The sequence below is a fragment of the Canis lupus genome, chromosome 24 (genome assembly GCF_048164855.1).
Source record: "Canis lupus baileyi chromosome 24, mCanLup2.hap1, whole genome shotgun sequence".
Lineage (NCBI taxonomy): Eukaryota > Metazoa > Chordata > Mammalia > Carnivora > Canidae > Canis > Canis lupus.
In genome coordinates, this window is record NC_132861.1 from 19,882,744 (window position 1) to 19,903,712 (window position 20,969).

At 38.5% G+C, this 20,969-nt stretch overlaps 2 protein-coding genes across 41 annotated transcripts in view; both read left to right on the forward strand.

Moving 5' to 3' along the window:
• The window catches only part of LOC140615859 (zinc finger MYM-type protein 5-like), a 179,739-nt gene that overhangs the window by 4,319 nt on the left and 154,451 nt on the right, over positions 1 to 20,969 (forward strand). For 15 of the 40 annotated variants that reach the window (XR_012016367.1, XR_012016369.1, XR_012016365.1 and 12 more), the window contains exons 3-4: positions 7,263 to 7,770; positions 8,010 to 8,103. Coding sequence is in view for 33 of the 40 variants with exons in the window: in XM_072795859.1 (XP_072651960.1) it covers positions 7,273 to 7,770; positions 8,010 to 8,103 (592 nt within the window). In the remaining 7 variants the exon portion in view is untranslated. Of the gene's footprint in view, positions 1 to 2,006; positions 2,148 to 2,696; positions 2,866 to 7,262; positions 7,771 to 8,009; positions 8,111 to 20,969 lie in introns of all 40 variants that reach the window. The other 25 variants (XM_072795872.1, XM_072795871.1, XM_072795870.1 and 22 more) reach the window with 6 other exon arrangements.
• On the forward strand, positions 11,833 to 20,184 carry LOC140615862 (protein FAM32A-like). Its single transcript, XM_072795911.1, has one exon. The coding sequence runs from the start codon at positions 17,579 to 17,581 to the stop codon at positions 17,912 to 17,914; it is 336 nt and encodes a 111-aa protein (XP_072652012.1). The 5' UTR covers positions 11,833 to 17,578; the 3' UTR covers positions 17,915 to 20,184.

Sequence of the window (20,969 nt, forward strand, 5' to 3'; positions counted from 1 at the left end):
CTGCTTCTCTCTCTGCCTATGTCTCTGCTCCTCTCTCTGTGTCTCTCCTGAATAAATAAATAAAATATTTTTTAAAAAAAGAAAAGAAAATAGAGTTTGTGTCAGATCAGCTGAGGTAGTTAACTACTCATCCTTTTACTTTTCAGCTTACAAAATTTTGTTGCTTTGTTTTCTTTTGTTTCCTTTTTTTTTTTTTTATAATTTTATTTATTTGATAGTGTATGTGCACATACACACAAAGCAAGGGGAGCAGCAGATAGAGGGAGCCACACAGGGCTGGATCCCAGAATCCTGAGTTCATGACCTGAGCCAAAGGCAGATGCTTAACTAACTGAGCCACCCAGGTACCCTGTTGCTTCCTTTCTGGTTCTTCCTTTCCTTGGGAGTGGGAACTTTACCACTGTTTATGGCGATTTTAGAAGGAAGTGAAGTTAGTTGTGTATAATCCGTATCAACTTAATTACTACCAACCTATTTTTTTCTAGGTAGTAATTTTGTACTTGGGTACTTCAGTAATTCTCTTGCTATTTGTGGTAGTTGTTTTTTTTTTTTTTTTTTTTCTATTTATTTATGATAGTCATAGAGAGAGAGAGAGAGAGAGAGGCAGAGGGAGAAGCAGGCTCCATGTACCGGGAGCCTGATGTGGGACTCGATCCCGGGTCTCCAGGATCGAGCCCTGGGCCAAAGGCAGGCGCCAAACCGCTGCGCCACCCAGGGATCCCGGTAGTTGTTTATTTAGTTTATCTTTCTTCTATCTCATATTCATTATATCTCCAGAATTGTGGTACATCTTTATTTTATTTCTGATTTTATTTTATTTTATTTATTTATTTATTTTTATTTCTGATTTTAAACGGGAATGCTTTTACCAGATACTCACTAAACATAAAGTTAGCTTTCAAGTTGAGGTGATGTTTATGTAAATACATAAATATTTTTAGTAAGAAAGACCTATCTGTAACAGTGTAAGTCCACAGAGATGCTACAGGAATATGCTTTAGGGCTAATTGGTGTTTAACAGTGGTTTTTGTAACCTATATCCTGTATCCTATATCCTGATTATCTTTCATAGACCTTACAGTTACAGGTGGCCAGAAAAATGAACTTTGAAACACTATTTTTTTTTCTTATGGTGATTCTTTTTTTTTTTTAAGATTTTATTTTTGGGACGCCTGGGTGGCTCAGTGGTTTAGCGTCTGCCTTTGGCCCAAGGTGTGATCCTGGAGTCCCAGGATTGAGTTCTGCATCGGGCTCCCTGCATGGAACCTGCTTTTCCTCTCTCTGCCTGTTTCTCTGCCTCTCTCTCTCTCTGTGTCTCTCATGAATAAATAAATAAAATCTTTTAAAAAAAATTTTAAAAAATTATTTTTAAGTAATCTCGGTGTCCAACATGGGACTCAAACTCACAACCCAGAGATCAAGAATCACATGTTCTAGTAACTGAGCTGGCCAGGTACCTCAATAATTAAATATTTTTAGATACTTTCTTGGTGATTTAAATTTTTGAAGATTCATAATGCAAGTTAGTTTACCTATCTCATCATGTGCTAATCTTGTCATATTAATATTTCAACAGTTCTATTTTACCTACTTTTTTTTTATTTTTTATTTTTTTATTTATTTATGATAGTCACAGAGAGAGAGAGAGAGAGAGGCAGAGACACAGGCAGAGGGAGAAGCAGGCCCCATGCACCGGGAGCCCGACGTGGGATTCGATCCCGGGTCTCCAGGATCGCACCCTGGGCCAAAGGCAGGCGCCAAACCGCTGCGCCACCCAGGGATCCTATTTTACTTACTTTTTAACAACAGATCCTTCTGATGTCTGGGTAGCTCATTTGGTTGAGCATCTGACTCTTGTTTTGGGCTCAGGTGGTGATCTCAGGATGGAGTGAACCCCACTCACCCCACTCCCTACTCGGGCTCAGCACTCTGCCAGGAGTCAGCTTGAGGTTCCTCTCTGCCTTCATCACATGTGTTCTCTATCTCTTTCTCTCTTGTTTTTAAAGATTTTATTTATTCATTCCTGAGAGAAACAGAGACACAGGCAGAGGGAGAAGCAGGGTCCATGCTGGGAGCCTGGATGTGGGACTCGAATCGGAACTCCAGGACTATGTCCTGAGCTCAAGGCAGAACGCTGAGCCACCCAGGTATCCCTCTCTCTGTCTTTCAAATATATAAATCTTTTTTTTTTTTTTAAAGGTAACATTCTTTTTACTATGTAAATTATTTGTAATTGTATGTAAATATAATTGAATATTGAATGGCTACTGAATTACTCAGCTAATAAGTAAAGAATTTAGCCAGAAACTTTTGCAACTTTTAAAAAGCTTATTGTATGAGTTCCTGGGTGGCTTAGTTGGTCCTTTGGCTCAGGTCATGATCTCAGGTCTTGAGATTGAAGACTGCCTTGGGCTCTCTCCTCAGTGGGAAGTCTGCTTCTCCCTCTCCCTCCGTCCCTCCCCCTGTTCCTGTACACTCTCTTAAATATATAAAATCTTTTTTAATAAAAAAGGAACATTTTAAAAACTGACACTGAAAAAAAAATAAAAATAAAAACTGACACTGAATATACACTTAAAAATGGTTAAAATGAAAAAAAAAAAAAGGTTAAAATGGCAAGTTCCCTTAATTGACTGAGCCACCCAAGCACCCCTGTTTTGCTATGTTTTTTTTTGTTTTGTTTTTTGTTTTTTTAGATTTTATTTATTCATGAGAGAGAGAGGCAGAAACACAGGCAGAGGGAGAAGCAGGCTCCATGCAGGGAGTCTGACATAGGACTCAATCCTGGGTCTCCAGGATCACACCCTGGGCTGAAGGCCGGCACCTTCAGCCACCGGGGCTGCCCTGCTATGGGTTTTTAAAAAGGTAAGTACATCAACCTTCAGAAAGAAAAACAACTCAGATGTTACTAAAAGTAAATACAAAAGAGGAGAACACTGTCTTTTTATTTATTTAATTATTTTAAAGATTTTATTTGTTTGAGAGAGAGACAGCATGACTGGTGGGGGCAGAGGGAGAGGGACAAGCAGACTAAGCATGGAGCCGGATGAGGGGCCCAGTCCCAGGACCCCAAAATCATGACCCAAGTTGAAGTCCTATGCTTAACCCACCGACCCCACTGCCACCCCGTTGTCCCCAAAACACTCTTACTTACGTCTTTGTTTAATGATAGCTCTTATCTTTACTCCTTATTAGATACCCTTATAATTTTGCAAAATTATTGCCAATTATAAAGAGATAGTTTGCATTTAAGAGTCTTCTTTGGGTTTCAGGCTAACTTTTTGAATGGTAGTATATTTTCTTATCAAATTTCTCTGTGCAGGTTTTCTTTTGATTGTATATATTACTTGAGGTTACATTAATTTTCATCATATCCAAATGAAACCAATTAAGATTTGGTTATAATTTGTAGATAAATAGAATAACAAAGATTAGCTAAATGCTTAAGATTAATTAGATACTTGTTGAAATCCTAGGATATAGGCAAAGTATCTGCCTGAATACCTTCTAATAGGAGAGGGATTTAACATTTTTTGCTTTAATATGGTCCAAACAGATTAGAGTCTTGCATGTCTAGTTATCTCAGTAAAAAACCTTAGAATCATATGTTATCCCCATTTATAGTTTATAGTTTAGAAAACTAAAAATGAAGTGGAATAATTTGCTTAGTGTCACACAACTAATTCACTAAACCATAACTTGTTCTCTGTTTTTGGATTATATGGAAGTACTCAGAACTTTTCTATAATCTTTTCCTGAAATTTAAGTGTTTGGTTAAATTATATGCACAATGGCTTTTCGTAGTGGTTTGACTTTTTTGTAATCTATGACTTGAAAATAGGTGAATACTTAATATTTTTTTCAGAGATGATTGCAATGAATGGAGCATCAAGAATGCTCTTTCTGTTATTTTCTTTGAGAAGGTTAAAATATATCCTCGCAGCTACCAGAAGATACTGTGGAGTCACCTATGGTTCTTTTCCAAAAAGTGTTCTTTTCTATTATAGGTTTATTCAAATATAGAAAGGACTAAAAGGGCAGCCCTGGTGGCCCAGCGGTTTAGTGCCGCCTTCAGCCCAGCATGTGATCCTGGGGACCCAGGATCGAGTCTCACGTTGGGCTCCCCGCATGGAGCCTGCTTATCCCTCTGCCTGTGTCTCTGCCCCCCCCCCCTCTCTGTCTCTCATGAATAAATAAATAAAAATCTTAAAAAAAAAAAAAAAAGGACTAAGAGATCATATATAACAGCTCTCATATTTCATAACTCAGTTTAGGCTAAATTATTGCTTCTTTCCTTTGAAAGTCAACCACACTGGACGTGTAGTAACCATGGGCCCAATTTTTGTGTTTTTTATAGTTCTTTTAAAGTGGTCCCTTAGATCTGTTATTTTTTTTTTCTTTGAAATGGACATTGAGGGACACCGGCGTGGCTTAGCTGTTTAGCACCTGCCTTCGGCCCAGGGCTCAATAAAATCTTAAAAAAAAAAAGAGAAAGAAATGGACATTGGATGTTGATTTTGTTTTAACAAAATCATCTTAATAAAAGATAAGTATTTTCTAAAAATTGTTTTATACATTAACTGCAAATAATACGGTGGCTATGGTATCAATTCTAGAGTCATTTCTCTTTTTTTTTTTTTTTTTTACATTTTTTAAATTTATTCATAAGAGGCACACAGAGAAAGAGGCAGAGACACAGGCAGAGGGAGAAGCAGACTCCATGCAGGTAGCCTGACGTGGGACTCAGTCCTGGGCCTCCAGGATCACGCCCTGGGCTGAAGGTGGCGCCAAACCACTGAACCACCTGGGCTGCCCTAGAGTCAGATTTCTTTGATTTGAATCCTGACTCTAACCTTTCCAGCAATGGATGCTTGGGCAGGCTATGGAGATTACATATCTATGGAGTCTTAGTTTCCTAATGGGTAAAATGGGAAAAAGAATAGTTTATACTTCATTTTTATATGCATTAACTGAGTTAATATTGAATGACATAATACCTATTAGGAATAAGTCTTATCAAAAAAAAAAAAAAAAAAGGAATAAGTCTTATCTATTATATAACTTCTCAATTAAAATTAGTTGCGAAAATTTAATTTTTTTTATTTATTTTATTTTTTTTAGTTGTGAAAATTTTAGAATGGAAATGTTATGTAGCATATTTCAGTATGAGTTGGTTTGTATGTATGTATGTATTTATGAAACGGAGAGATTGAGGCAGAAACACAGGCAGAGGAGAACCAGGCAGAGGGAGAAAGCAGGCTCCATGCAGGGATCCTGATGTGGGACTCGATCCCGGGTCTCCAGGATCACGCCCTGGGTTGAAGGCGGCGCTAAACCGCTGAGCCACCTGGGCTGCCCAGTATGAGTTGTTTAAAATGGAATGATGACTGCCATATGAAGTGAGTTTTCTTAATAATTCAACACCCATATAATTCCCATCTTCTTCACTCTTGAGGTTCTAAAAAAGTTGAGGCTAGCATATGTAAATTTACCTCAGCTTTTCATCTGTCATTTCTACATACTTCTATACATTACATTTTTTTTAAAAGATTTTATTTATTTATTCATAGAGACACACACAGAGAGAGAGAGAGAGAGGGGCAGAGACACAGGCAGAGGGAGAAGCAGGCTCCATGCAGGGAGCCCGACGGTGGGACTCGATCCAGGGTCTCCAGGATCACGCCCTGGGCTGCAGGCGGTGCTAAACTGCTGTGCCACCGGGGCTGCCCTATACATTACTTTTTTTTTTTTAATTTTTTATTTATTTATGATAGTCATACAGAGAGAAAGAGAGAGAGAGCCAGAGACACAGGCAGAGGGAGAAGCAGGCTCCATGCACCGGGAGCCCGACATGGGATTCGATCCCGGGTCTCCAGGATCACGCCCTGGGCCAAAGGCAGGCGCCAAACCGCTGCGCCACCCAGGGATCCCTATACATTACATTTTTATGTACCTTTTCCCCTTTGGTCTTTGAGATGTGATATTTTTTTACTCATGATCACTTTCATTACCACCTGTGCACATACCCTCATCTTCTCTCCTCTACTTTTAAGAGCCTTGCTTCATCAATTAATTTACTTTTCCAGATTCTTCAATTGTCTCTCTGTACTGGATCCTTTCCTTGTCATACCCTAGTGCACAGTAGGTTCACAAAACTGTTTTGTTGAATATAACTGAATGCTAAGAATTTGAGGCCTAGTCTTTGAGTCTGGAATTTAAATCCTATTGGGTCTCACAACAATTTAGTTGGCTTCTCTTTCCTCATTTGTAAAATGGATTAAATTATACTTACATAATGGGCCTGTTTTCAGAATTTTACATAAAACACCCATTGCATAATGTCTGGCAATTCCTGAACAAGAATAAGAATGTCAGAAAGATTTAATCACAGTTATGTCAGAAGCAGAGAATTTGAAAATTAGTGACAAAAGACACAAGGGAAATAAAGATTAGATGATATAGTTATTTTAGTAGATAAAAGTATAACATAATTGTATTTGGGCTCAGGGTTATTCGTATTTGATAGAATTATTTTGTTAATATTTCCTATTTCAAAGGAAGACTTAGGTTTTTTCATTGTAAAAGATGAGTAGGTTAAATTGAGTAAATTTTTTAAGGACTACCACAAATTGGATGATTAATTTCCATTAAATTCTGAGCTGAGCGTTAAATGATTAATGGAGAGGAAAAACAAAATAACAGTTTTTTTTTTTTTTTTTAGCCTCTGTGGGCCTTTTTTTTTTAAGATTTTATTTATTTATTAGAGACCCACAGAGACAGAGAGGCAGAGACACAGGCAGAGGGAGAAACAGGCTCCATGCAGGGAGCCCGACGTGGGACTCGATCCTGGATCTCCAGGATCAGGATCAGGCCCTGGGCTGAAGGCGGCCCTAAACCGCTAAGCCACCGGGGCTGCCCCAAAATAACAATTTTTTCGCTGAAAGTTAGATAAATAAGGGCAGCCCTGGTGGCCCAGCGGTTTAGCGCCGCCTTTGGCCCAGGGTGTGATCCTGGAGACACGGGATCGAGTCCCACTTCGGGCTCCCTGCATGAAGCCTGTTTCTGCCTCTGCCTGTGTCTCTGCCTCTCTCTCTGTGCCTCTCAGAATAAATAGATAAAATCTTAAAAATAAAATAAAAGATAAATCATGAAAAAATTTAAAATTTCATTTGTGCTATTTCATAGTAATAAAACTCAATAGCCATAGTATACTAGACTTCTTTTTTTTTTTTTTTTTTTTTACTATTTTCTCTCTCCTACAGGTTCTTTGGCATGGATAAATGTTCATTGAGAGGATTAGACTTGACTGAGCAGACTCCTGTTTTATTAGAGCATAAAGCCATGGCAGCTAGTCTCACGGATACAGGAAATTCATTTGGTGACCCAAGTAGTCTTGTAGTTAACAGATCTAGAAACTCATTGATGAAAGAAGATGATGATGATGATGATGATGATGTTGTATTTATTGAATCTATACAACCTCCTTCAACTTCTACTCCAGCAATAGCTGATCAAAGAAATTTTATATTTGCTTCATCAAGAAATGAAAGGCTACGAGGAAATTATTCCATAATTCTTCCTTCCTCAAGAGATTTGGCTTCTCAGAAGGGAAATGTAAGTGAGACAATTGTTATCGATGATGAAGAGGACATAGAAACAAATGGAGGGGAAAAGAAAAATTCTTCCAATTTAATTGAATGGGGACTTCCTGGAACTAAAAATAGAACCAAAGATTTGGATTTCTCCACTTCCAGTCTTTCAAGAAGTAAGGTAAATGCAGGATTGGGTAATAATGTTATCACTACAGAAGCAACTCTGAAATTCCTAATACTAATGTTACAACCTTAGAAACAGGTATAAGCTCTGTGAATGCTGGGTGAGATATGAACTTAATGATTACACATGTAACATCACTATAAAATACCAACTTGGGAGATGTCGCTAAAGGACTTCAGTCAAGTAATTTTGGTGTTAATATACAAACATACACCCCATCTTTGACTTCACAGACCAAGACTGGAGTAGGACCTTTTAATCCTGGTAGAATGAATATGGCAGGAGATGAATTTCAGAATGGAGGATACGCAACTCATCATAGTCCTGGTAAGCAGTAAGTGATTTTCTTTACCTTCTATACTTCTGTATATATGAAATACTTTACTTTTCTTGACTTCATATTAAGATAGAATATTTTACCTGCAGCCTACTTGGTCCCTGATTTTCCAGAAATTAAAGCTATTTTACCCTTTGTGATATACATCTGAAGTTGTTGTGTTTTTTTTTTTTAAGATTTTTATTTATTTATTCATAAGAGACCGAGAGAGAGAGAGAGAGAGAGAGAGAGAGAGGCGGAGACACAGGCAGAGGGAGAAGCAGGCTCCATGGAGGGAGCCCGACATGGGACTCGAACCCGGGTCTCCAGGGTCACGCCCTGGGCTGAAGGTGGCGCTCTACCACTGAGCCACCCGGGCTGCCCACATCTGAAGTTTTTGATTGAAAACCTCCATACTTTATTACCACCATCCTTTTACTAGTATCTTTATTTTATTTTTATTTTTTGTTTTCTTTTTTCAAAGATTTATTTATTTATGATAGAGAGAGAGAGAGAGAGAGGCAGAGACACAGGAGGAGGGAGAAGCAGGCTCCATGCTGGGAGCCTGACGTGGGACTCAATCCCAGGACTCCAGGATCGCGCCCTGGGCGAAAGGCAGGCGCCAAACTGCTGAGCCACCCAGGGATCCCCTAGTATCTTTATTTTAATGTAAAAATCATGGAATAAAAAAATGGACAATAAAGAAGCAATGTAATAATTGAATTTTACTTAATTTGTAATCACATAACTTGAAATCTCAATTTTCTCTTTTGAGGTGTTTACTTTTGGATTGCTTGTTTCTGATTTTTGTTTTTAAGTCAGCATTTTATTAGTTGCTTTATTTTAAAAGTTGGAAAACTCTTGCCTTTAAGTCAGAGCTGTATATTTTTAAAATTTACATGGACAGTCTTGTTCTGCTATTTGAAACAGCATATCTTTTTGGTAGCTTTGTCATGATTTAGTGTGGGGGTCTGAGTTTTTAAAATTTGTTTTGGTATTGCTTTTTTTGGCAATTTTAGTGCTTTTTAAACTATTGACCAACTTAAGATATTGGGAAAGGACTGAACGTAATAAAGCTAAGAACTTCATTTACTGTTTTAATGGAATGCCAGGATTTTTTTCTTTTATTTTTAAAAATTAATCTTTCTGGGTATGAGAACACTACATGAGTATTATAGAATATTTGTAAGAAATCCTGATTAGAAATAAAATATTTCTGAGCTTATCTTATTAATTATCAGGGACTACTGTTAAAAGTTTGATTTTTCAATTTTTGCCTCTGTGGGGTTTTTTTTTTTTTTTTTTTAAGATTTTATTTATTCATGAGAGACATAGAGAGGTAGAGACACAGACAGAGGGAGAAGCAGGCTTTTCGCAGGGAGCCCGAAGTGTACTCCATCCCTAGATTGGGATCATGCCCTGAGCCTAAGGCAGACACTCAACTGCTGAGCCACCCAGGGATCCCTGCCTCTGTGGTTTTAAAAAATATAATTTAGAGCATATTATATATAGTTTTGTGTTCTGTTGGTTTACTTAATCTAAATTTTAATATGTCATTTTAGAAATAGAAGTTTCTGTGGGACACCTGGGTGGCACAGTTGATTAAGCATTGGACTCTTGGTTTCTGTTCAGTTCGTGCTCTCAGGGTCCTTAGATCAAGCTCCACCTCAGGGTCTGCAATCAGCATGGAGTCCACTTGGAATTATGTCTCCCTCTGCCCCTCCCACTCATGTTCTCTCTTTCTGTCTCTCAGATAAATATATTTTTTTAAGATTTTATTTATTTATTCATGAGGACACACAGAGAGAGAGGCAGAGACATAGGCAGAGGGAGAAGCAGGCTCCATGCAGGGAACACAATGTGGGACTCAACCCAGGGACTCCAGGATCATGCCCTTAGCCAAAGGCAGATGCTCAACCACTGAGCCACCCAGGCATCCCTCCGATAAATAAATCTTAAAAAAAAAGATAGAAGTTTCCATGTCTATAAAAAATAATTTTTTGTCAGAGGTACCTGTTCCTCCTCTACCTTTTTAATTTTTTTTAGCATTTGTATGGTTTCCTTTTTTTTTTTTTTTTTTTTTTTTCTTTTTTAAGATTTTAGTTAGAGATCATAGAGGATCCCTGGGTTGCTCAGTGGTTTAGCGCCTGCCTTTGGCCCAGGGCGTGATCCTGGAGTCCTGGAATCGAGTCCTGTATCGGGCTCCCTGCATGGAGCCTGCTTCTCCCTCTGCCTGGTCTCTGCCTCTCTCTCTCTCTCTGTATTTCTCATGAATGGATAAATAAAATCTTAAAAAAAAAAAAAGATTTTAGTTATTCATTTGAAAGAGACAGCATATGTGCACACGAATGAGGGGGAGGGGCAAAGGGAGAGGGAGCCACAGACTTCCTTCTTAGCAGAGAGCCTTATGTGGGCCTTGATCCCAGGACCCTGAGATCATGACGTGAGCAAAAGGCAGACACTTATCCAACTGAGCCACTCAAGTGCCTCTATGATCTCCTGTTTTTACTGTTGAGACTCTACACTAAATTCTTTGTTTACATTGTTTATTATTTCTGTAGGATAGTTCTCAAGCATTTTAGGCTCAGTTTCACTCCTAAAAATAATTGAGGACCCCAAGGTTTTCAAAATTTATATCAATTACCGTGTCAGAAACTCAAGCCTAAGAAATTTTTAGAAGTATGACAATACCATTTTTAATGAAAACTATTTTCAATATTAAGTGAACAGTAGCTTTGTTTTACATTTCTGCAAATCTCTCTCTTTTTTTTAAGATTTTATTTATTCATGATAGAGAGAGAGAGAGAGAGAGGCAGAGATACGGGCAGAGGGAGAAGCAGGCTCCATGCAGGGAGTCGGATGTAGGACTTGATCCTGAGACTCCTGGATCATGCCCTGGGCCAAAGGCAGGAGCTAAACCACTGAGCCACCCAGGGATCTCCGTATTTCTGCAAATCTCTTTTAAAGTCTAATGTAATAGCAAGGTATATGGTAATTTCTCACATCTATTTCTATATTGAATCTGTTGAAATCATGTTTTAAGTATAAAAAGAAAATCTGGCCTCACACACATATTTGGTTGTAGAAGAGAGCACTATTTTAAATAAATACGGATAGTTGTAGAATTTTTTGACGCAGCACCAAAACTTGACACATGGTAGTTTCCTTAAAGTTCCTTAACAGTGTGGAATATGGGATTCCACCCAGGGATCCCCACATCACGATTATTGATATGTGAATGGATCTTTTACAAAACTTTGTATGATTTGGTAGCATTGTGCTTTGGTCAATTAAAAAATGTATATAGGGCAGCCCCGGTGGCGCAGCTGTTTAGCGCCGCCTGCAGCCCAGGGTGTGATCCTGGAGACCCGGGATCGAGTACCGCATTCAGCTACCTGCATAGAGCCTGCTTCTCCCTCTGCCTGTGTCTCTGCCTCTCTCTCTGTGTCTCTCATAAATAAATAAATAAAATATTAAAAAATATATATATATATGTTAGGTTTTCTTTTAATGATTGGCGGAGAAAATTAAAGACAGCAGAGCCAGGCGCTAGGTTCGAGAGTGCTTTAATGGGGAGCGATGGGGAGCACTCCTGGGCGAGGTTCCCTGACTGGAACCTCTCTGAGTCAGGGAAGTCATGCCCAGGCAAACCGCAGGGCAGAGCGGGGGGTGGGGGTGTGGGGGGGTGGAGGTGGTGGTGGTTCTAAAGAGGTAGGGTGGCATTCCAGTTAGGGCAAGGGTTACAGGTCTTTGTAAGCTAAGTGGGAGTAGGGTGGCAAGAGGGTGTTGGCAGGAAGATGGGGGTAGGGCGGTCTTATTGGGAAGTTGCTGTCCTTGGGTCGGCCATTTTGAGGTCCCCAGTCTCACCAGCCCAATTATATATGTATAATTATGCAATTATACATATTTGCAATTATGTATGTATATGTGTGTGTGTGTGTGTGTATATATATATATGTATTTGGGTAACTCAGTTGGTTAAGTGTCTGCCTTTGGCTCAGTTAATGATCTCGGGGTCCTGGGATTGAGCCCCATGACAAGTTCCCTGTTCAGTGGGGACTGTGCTTCTTCCTCTGCCCCTCCCCCTTGCTCATGTGTGCTTACACTCTTCCTCTTTCATAAATAAATAAAATTTAAAAAATACATATATATATATATTTGGAAAATAATGATTCACTGAACTTCTAGATGTTGAGAATTCATTTATTTTAAATGTTGACACTTTAGAAAGCTGTCAAGCTGACAGTAGTGGATACAGTTTTCAAACTGCTAATATTCTCAGCAACAAATACTGTCATTTTTCTTGAAGTGAATTTTCCTTGATTTATTTTCAAGAAAATGTCAATAAATAGTTTGTCAGTTATTCTTTCAAGTAAAAATGGTATTTCATAAAGAAATATAGTTCAGCTTACAATGTAACTATTTTACAAGCACTTTTCTTTCAGACAGCTATTGTATTTTGGTATAAAACAGAAGTGGTTTATGTACACTTCTCTGTTTATGCATGTTTCTGTTCACACAGATTATTAGGATGCAATTAAAGGCTTAAATTTAGGGATGCCCAAAGGCCTAAATTTTGAGCGCCTGCCCTTAGCTCAGGGTGTGATCCCGGAGTTCTGGGATCAATTCCCACATCGGGCTTCCTGCTTGGAGCCTGCTTCTCTCTCTGCCTATGTCTCTGCCTCTCTCTGTCTGTGTCTCTCATGAATATATAAATAAAATCTTAAAAAAAAAGCTTAAATTTAGTAAAATTAATGCTATTTATTACTGTTTAATCATGGACATCTATTTTATAATAAATAATTCCACTGGCCTTTATCTTTAGTTCTTAGGAGAAAGACTAAATCCTTGGAACTTCCAAGTATTTGGGATAGTGTTTTTTATTTATGAGCCCTTTGGATCACACTTGAATTTGGGTTAAGATCTAGATGAGATGACTGAGTCTGAGGGAGGGTCCCCAGAAAGACCAACCATGTAATTTAGAGTGTTGGAGGTTTTAGCTAGCTCCATCTCAAGGGAGAAGAGGGAGGCTATAGGTTGAGTTCAGTCACATGCAATGAATTGCCAATAAAAACTAGATACCGAAGCTCAATGCAGTCTCCTAGTTGTTGAACTCCTCAACATGCCAGGTAGGGAACACTACCTGCAACTCTGCATTTGGAGCCTTCTATACCTTACCCTTCTTTGTCCTTTCATTTGGTTGGTCCTGATTTGAATCTTTTATATTAACACTGTGATTCTAAATATAGAGCTCTCCTAAATTCTGTGAGTCATTCTAGCAAATTATGAAATCTGAGGCGGTTTTAGGAATCTCCGGATTTATAGCTAGTTGGCCAGAAGTATGGGTGGCATCTGAAGTTCCTGTCAGTCTTGCTGGGGATTATGCCTTTTAAACCTGTGGAGTCGGGATCCCTAGGTGGCTCAGGGGTTTAGCTCCTGCCTTCGGCCCAGGGCGTGATCCTAGAGTCCCAGGATCAATTCCCACATCAGGCTTCCTGCATGGAGCCTGCTTCTCCCTCTGCCTATGTCTCTGCCCCTCTCTCTCTCTCTCTTTCACTCCCTCTCTCCTGCCATGTCTCATGAATAAATAAATAAAATCTTAAAAACAAAGCAAAAAAACCTGTGGAGTCTGATGCTAATTCCAGGGTAGTGTCAGAATTACATTGACTAATTGGTGGTGGTATAACAACCATAAATGGAGGTGACACTTTTTCTTTTCTGTATGATAGTGAAAAAATAGAATTCCATTCCACTGCCAGCAGTTTTACTTACCACTGCTTTTATACCATTACTGTAAATGCCAACACAGTGAAAAATGCAAATAATCTTAGTATTGTCATGGAAATAGTTTGGCCTCACAGATCCCCTTTTATTTCTTTCTCTGATAAGTTGTTGAATAGAAATAGCAAGAGTATAAAGTCTTGCTTTGTTCTTGACCTGGGGTGGAGGGAGGGAAGCTATTGACATTTCATCATTATTAGCTCTTGTCAAATATAATTCTTTTTTATGTTTATTTAAGCATTTAATTGTTATTTGAAGTTTTTCTGGTCTTTACAATTGAAAAGAGGTTTTCATGAATATCTCTAAGGTGGCACACTTCACTTATTTTCTTGAGAAAAGTTTTGGTAGGTAGAATTGCTAAGTCAAAGTGTCAAGATTTTTTTTTTAAGATTTTATGTATTTATTTTAGAAGTCTTGTGTACACATGCAAGCATGGAGAGAATGAGAAGGAAAGGGAGAGAATCCCAAGCAGAATCTGTGCTGAGGGTGGAGCCTAACTTGGGACTTGATTCCATGACCCCAAGATCATGACCTGAGCCAAAACCAAGAGTGGGACACCCAACCGACTGAGCCAAGCAGGCACCCCTAGTGTCAACATAATTTTAAAACTTTTGATGGTTAATACAAAATTGCCCTGACCAAAAAATGGTTATTTAACCAAATAAATAATACTCCTACCTCTGAACTTACAATATGGAAACATTTATGTGGTAAAGAAAGTAAGTTTATTCTCTCATGGATAAATAAAAAAATCTTTAAAAATAAAAAAAATAAAAGAGCATAGATTGATCCTATAAGAAAGCATACTGTGGTTAGATTCTATACGATTGTTCCATTCAAGTTGTGGACATAATTGAGATTTGCAAATGTTATTTGGAAGTAGTTTCAATTCTTGCCTTGTCAACTTTTTTATATCATTAATTCATAAGTGTATTTTACATTTCTATGTTTTCTCATAATGTGAAATATCAGTGATTTTAAAACATTACAAAGAAAAGACACTGTGTCTCTCCTGAATAAATAAAATCTGAACAAAAAATTAAACTATTTTGGTTTGATACATGGCAATAGATTTTTTTTTTAAGATTTTTATTTATTTATTCATGATCGAGAGAGAGAAAGAGGCAGAGACATTGGCAGAGGGAGAAGCAGGCTCCATGTAGGGAGCCTGATGTGGGACTCGATCTTAGAACTCTGGGATCACGCCCTGAGCAAAAGGCAGATGCTCAACTGCTGAGCCACTCAGGCATCCCACAAATTTCTGTTATTTAGGAAGTATGCATGAATGTATAACATTCCTGAATTCTCTAAAATTCTATTTTGGGGAACAAAAGTTACAGAACTATATCCCCCCCCCTTTTTTTTTAAGATTTTATTTATTTATTCAAGGGAGACCCACAGAGAGAGAAAGACAGAGACAGGCAGAGGGAGAAGCAGGCTCCATGCAGCGAGCCCGATGTGGGACTTGATCCCAGGACTCCAGGATCTCGCCCTGGGCCGAAGGCAGGCACTCAACTGCTGAGCCACCCAGGTGTCCCAAACTATATCCTTTAAATAATAACACTTAGTGTGGAACTTCAAAAAGATTGGGCAGCCCCGGTGGCGCAGTGGTTTAGCACCGCCTGCAGCCCAGGGCGTGATCTGGAGACCCTGGATCGAGTCCCCACGTCGGGCTCTCTGCATTTAGCCTGCTTCTCCCTCTGCCTGTGTCTCTGCCTGCCTCTCTCTCTCTCTCTCTCTCTGCATTTCTGTGAATGAATAAATAAAATCTTTAAAAAAAAAAAAAGATTATTTACCAAATTAGGTGAAAAGTGATGCTGAAGATATGTTTGATGCTTAAATGTTCAATCAAGTGTCAAAAGGACAATCTTTTTGTCGTTGCTGTTTTTTCTGTCTTTAACTTGAATATAGCATAATAAAAGTTGTCTAATTTCATTTACTTTTTAAAGATTTTATTTATTCATTCATGAGAGAGACACAGAGAGGCAAAGACCTAGGCAGAGGGACAAACAAGCTTTCCTACAGAAAGCTTGGTGTAGAATTTGATCCCAGGACCCTGGGATGATGTCCTGAGCCAAAGGCAGATGCTCAACCACTGAGCTACCCAGGTGCCCCAATTTTTCTCATTTTAGTATTTGCCCTAGGTTTTGCTTTTGCTTGCTGTTAGTATTAGTAAAACTAACTAAATTCTACTAGACTTCAAAAAAAAAAAAAATTCTACTAGACTTCTAGAAGAAGGTGTGACTAATTATTATTGTAATTTTTGTTACTTAGAGTCAGTGTCTTACATTAGTTTTTTGGTGCTTTCTATTTCTATATATAAAAGGATTTCCAAAACAGAAAAAAGAGAAAAAAGAACAAGATGAAGATTTCTGGAGTTTAGTTACAAATAAATCTAGGGCTTAGAGGTTCAAATTTCATCATCTAGAATTATGGGTCTGTATAAAATACACATAAAACTTTGCATTTCATCCTGAAAAAATGGGATGATACCTATTAGAATGGGCCTTTGAGTCATTTAATCCTTTTATTAACTTTTAGTGTTGACTTTCAGTAGAAGTTCTTTCTACTCATCATGTATCTTTTATATAAACAGCAAAAAATTCATCACAGAAAATACCTGTATGTAGAAATTGCTCTTGCATCTGTTTTTTTTTTTTTTCCTTTTTACTGCATTATAAACATTTCTGGCTATTATTACGATTCTAAGACTTTTTTCCTGATAATAAAAGACTAGGTAATTCCAATGCCTCTTGTAGAGAGTATTTGGGGAGGAGGGGCAAAATATATAAAATATGCATTGAAAGCATCACAGAAGTATAAATGTAGTGGGAAAATGAAGGTCCTAAGATTAAGAGACGGAACCTCAGAAAAGTAATCTGTTACTTGAGGCTGGTTTTCTCTTACGGGTGTGTGTTCAGTTCTACGAAAAAAATGCAGAGAAAGGCTGTAAGAACTTTCAACAAATTCACAGGGGCCCAGAAAGGAGGGATACTGGTAAAAACAAAAACAAAAAACCAACAAAAACACAACTCTTCCAACCTCTGGCTTGGGATGCTAACATAATCCAGAGCCTCAAATTTTTTTAGTTTTTCATGTAAACAGCAATCAGGAATGTGAGACAAGGCCATATGACAGCAAATCAAGAAGAAAACAGACAATAGGATTATCAGATGCAGATTTAAGGAACTATACAGTTTAACTGCAGATTGAGCATAGCTGAAAAGTGTAGGTGAACTGTAAGATATATGAGAAAATCAGTCACAAGGGTGGAAAACCAGAAAGATATCTATGACACTTGATGAAAAGGACATGTATTTAATGTCCCAGAAAGAGGAGGAAAGAAGTGAGACAGAAGAGGTACAACTGAGAATTTTCTAAAATGGACAAAAAATACTAACCTACAAATTCAAGAACACTTACCCCATGCAGAACGAATACCTTAAGGAACCACTAAAAGACATGTATAGAAATCATAGTCAAAATTTGTAACAATCCGGGCAGCACAGATGGCTTAGTGGTTTAGCGCCGCCTTCAGCCCAGGGTGTGATCCTGAAGACCTGGGATCGAGTCCTACATCGGGTTCCCTGCATGGATTCTACTTCTCCCTCTGCCTGTTTCTCTGCCTCTTTCTCTCTCTCTGCCTCTCATGAATAAATAAATCAAATCTTAAAAAAAAAAAAATGGAGAAAAGCAAGCGGCATCATGGTGGCCTACAAGCAGCGTCAGAAGGGGCCCCTGAAAGTAAAAGGCTTTGCAGTGTTTGGTGTGACCAAGTGGAAAAAGAAAAAGGACAAAGACAAGGCGAAACTCTCAGAAGCGATGGGAGCGAGCAAAAAGAACAAGGAGGGGAAGCAGCGTGGCTTGGACAAGCAAACCCCAGCCCAGGCAGCCTTCGAGAAGATGCAGGAGAAGTGGCAAGTGGAAAGGATCCTAAAGAAAACATCCAAAACCCACAAGCAGAGAGTGGAGGACTTCAAGAGACACTTGGACACCCTTAGCGAGCACTATGACATTCCCAAAGTCAGCTGGACGAAGTAGCCTCCCCACCCAGGGAATGCAGTGGCATCGAGGGGAAATGGAAGGCAAAGTTAAGGTTTGGTGCCTTTGGTATTTTCTAGAAACATTCTTTTATACACACCCTTGCTTTTTCTGCTGAGACAAATGCTTTCCAAATCAGTGTGCCCTCTTGCTGGAACTTGATTAAAGTAAGACTGTTCTTTAAAAAAAAAAATTTGTAACAATCCATATGTCCATCAACAGTTGGATAGATAAATAGTTCTCGCTACACAATGGAATACTACTGAGTGCCCCTTATAGACAAGATGTTGAGTTAGGGGATCAGCCACAGAAGAGTATGTATGTACTGTATGAATTTATGTATGTGAATTTCAAAATAAAAGGAAACTAATTTTTTTTAAAGATTTTATTTATTAGAGATCACAAGCAGCGGGGAGGGGTAAAGGAGAAGTAGACTCCCCATTGAGCAGGGAGCCCAATGCAGGACTGGATCTTAGGCTCCTGGGATCATGACCTGAGCTGAAGACAGACATACTTAACTGACTGAGCCACCCAGGAGCCCAAGAAAACTAATCTTTGAAGTCAGAATAGGAATGGCTTATGGAAAGGAAAGAAATTGTCAAGTGAGAAAAGACAAGGCTTCTGAGAAATTGGACTTTTTGTTTATGTGGGTGGTAGTCATGCAAGTATATATGTTGATATCGGCTCAGGTCATGATCTCAGTATTGTGAGATCGAGCCCTGGTCAAACTCTGCACTGGGCATGGAGCCTGCTTAAGAGTCTCTCCCTCTCTCACCATCTGTCTTGAGGTCTCTCCCACTCTGAAAAAAGCAAAACAAAGAAAAAAACTTTTTAAAAATTTAATTGAGCTCCATACTTAAGATTTATTAATTTTATGTATACACGTTATTCTTTAACGACCAAAAACATACCCCCACTGAGACACCAAAGGAAGTTTTCACTAGCAGACCAACAGTAAAGAAATACTAAAATATTTTTTAGGTAGAAGAGTTCAGTTGTAAGAACAAATGAAGAACACCTAAAAGTCAGTAGTGTACCTAGTATTTAATCATGTAACTTCTAGGTGTTAATTTTCTTTGCAAATAATCAAGGATTTGAACTATATAATCTACTAGGTACCTTCTCTTAAAACATTCTTGGGATAGGACATGGAAGAATTTGATTAAAAGGTTAAGTTAGGGACACGTGGATGGCTCAGGGGTTGAGTGCCTGCCCTTGGCCCCTGGCATGATCCTGGAGTCCCAGGATTGAGTCCCACATCGGGCTCCCTGCATGGAGCCTACTTCTTTCTCTGCCTGTGTCTGCCTCTTTCTCTGTGAATAAATAAATAAAATCTTTAAATAAAATAAAAAATAAAGCTAGGTTTCTTTTAAAAAAAAAGTTTAACCTAAAGACACAATTACTAAAAATAAAATGAAATAAAAATTTGATAAAATAAGTTTGAAATTTGGAGAAGTTAAACAGTTGTGCTGTTAACAAAGGAAACATTTGTTTTATTTATGTATGTACCAAAGCTAGAGTGAAAAATTTCAGAATCTTGAGGCACCTGGCTGCCTTAGTTGGGAGAGCATATGTGACTCTTTATCTCACGGTCTGAGTTTGAGCCATATGTTGGGTATAGAGATTACTTAAAAAAATCTGTTTTAAATTTTTTTTTTTTTTTTAATTTATGATAGTCACAGAGAGAGAGAGAGGCAGAGACACAGGCAGAGGGAGAAGCAGGCTCCATGCACCGGGAGCCCGACGTGGGATTCGATCCCAGGTCTCCAGGATCGCGCCCTGGGCCAAAGGCAGGCGCTAAACCGCTGCGCCACCCAGGGATCCAAAAAAATCTGTTTTAAAAAAAAATTTTCTTTTCTCGACTCTTGTTGAGGCACCTGGGTGGCTCAGTTGGTTAAGCGACTGCCTTTGGCTCAGGTAAGATCCCAAGGTCCTGGGGTTGAGCCTTGGGTTGGGCTCCCTGCTTAGCTGGGGGTCTGTTTCTCCCTCTGCCTACCCCTGCTCATTCTCTCTGTCTGTCTAATAAATAAATTCAGTCTTTAAAAAGAAAGAAATTTTAGAATCTAATTACTGTCCTAAGCATATAGTTGATGTCTCACATTCCATAATTATATATAAATATGCCACCTTTATGGGTAAGTCTACAAAATGTAAAAGCCCAGTATTTTTTGTTCAGGATTTTTATTTCTCCCATATTAATGGTAATGACAAATCTTGTAATTGTTGCTATCTTTTGTTTCTGTTATTTATTAAATCTAATTTGGTATCTAGATGATATGCAGTGACATTTGATCCCAGAATACAACCTATGTTTGTTCAATTGAATACATAATTTTTGTTTTCCTTGGAATGGTTCAAAAGTAGGAAAATTTAGTGTAATGAAACTTTTGAGTACCGGGTGATAAAAAACTTTATTGTAATATATTCCACATTTGCCAGCATGTCATCCTGTGGAATGGAAGAATTGCTTTTATTATTTGTTCTGTTTTATTTTAGCTTGTAAGATAAAGATATCTTGAAATCAGACAAAGAAAATTAAAAGCAGTAGATGGGAATTTAGGAATGAAAATATAGTTGTTAATATTAGTACTGTGAGAGGCCTTTGGGATTGTGACAGGCCATAGACATAGTCTTGCTAATGTCATAGTCTTGCTAATGACAAAAGCAATTTTTTAAAAGATTTATGTATGTATTTTAGAGTTTGCCTAGATGGGGGAGGGGTAGAGGGAGAGAACCTTCAAGAAGATAACCCCGCTGACATGGAGCTGGATCCTACCACCCATGAGATGACCTGAGCCGAAATCAAGAGTTGAATGCTCAGTTAACTGAACCACCCAGGTGCCTCGACAAGAGTTGTTTTTGAAGACAATGATAGAATAATTCAGTACTCTGGGGCTTCAAGGCTTTACTATCATGTAAGAGTTAGAGGTATAGAACCTCAGGCCCCTGTCTAGACCTATTGATTTTGTTGTTGTTGTTGTTTGTTTTTGTTTTTTAAAGAATTTATTTACTCATGAGAGACAGGGAGAGAGGCAGAGACAGGCAGAGAGAGAAG

Coding starts and splice junctions, on each gene's coding strand:
- LOC140615862 (XM_072795911.1), top strand. CDS start 17,579: ATGGTGGCCTACAAGCAGCGTCAGAAGGGGCCCCTGAAAGTAAAAGGC.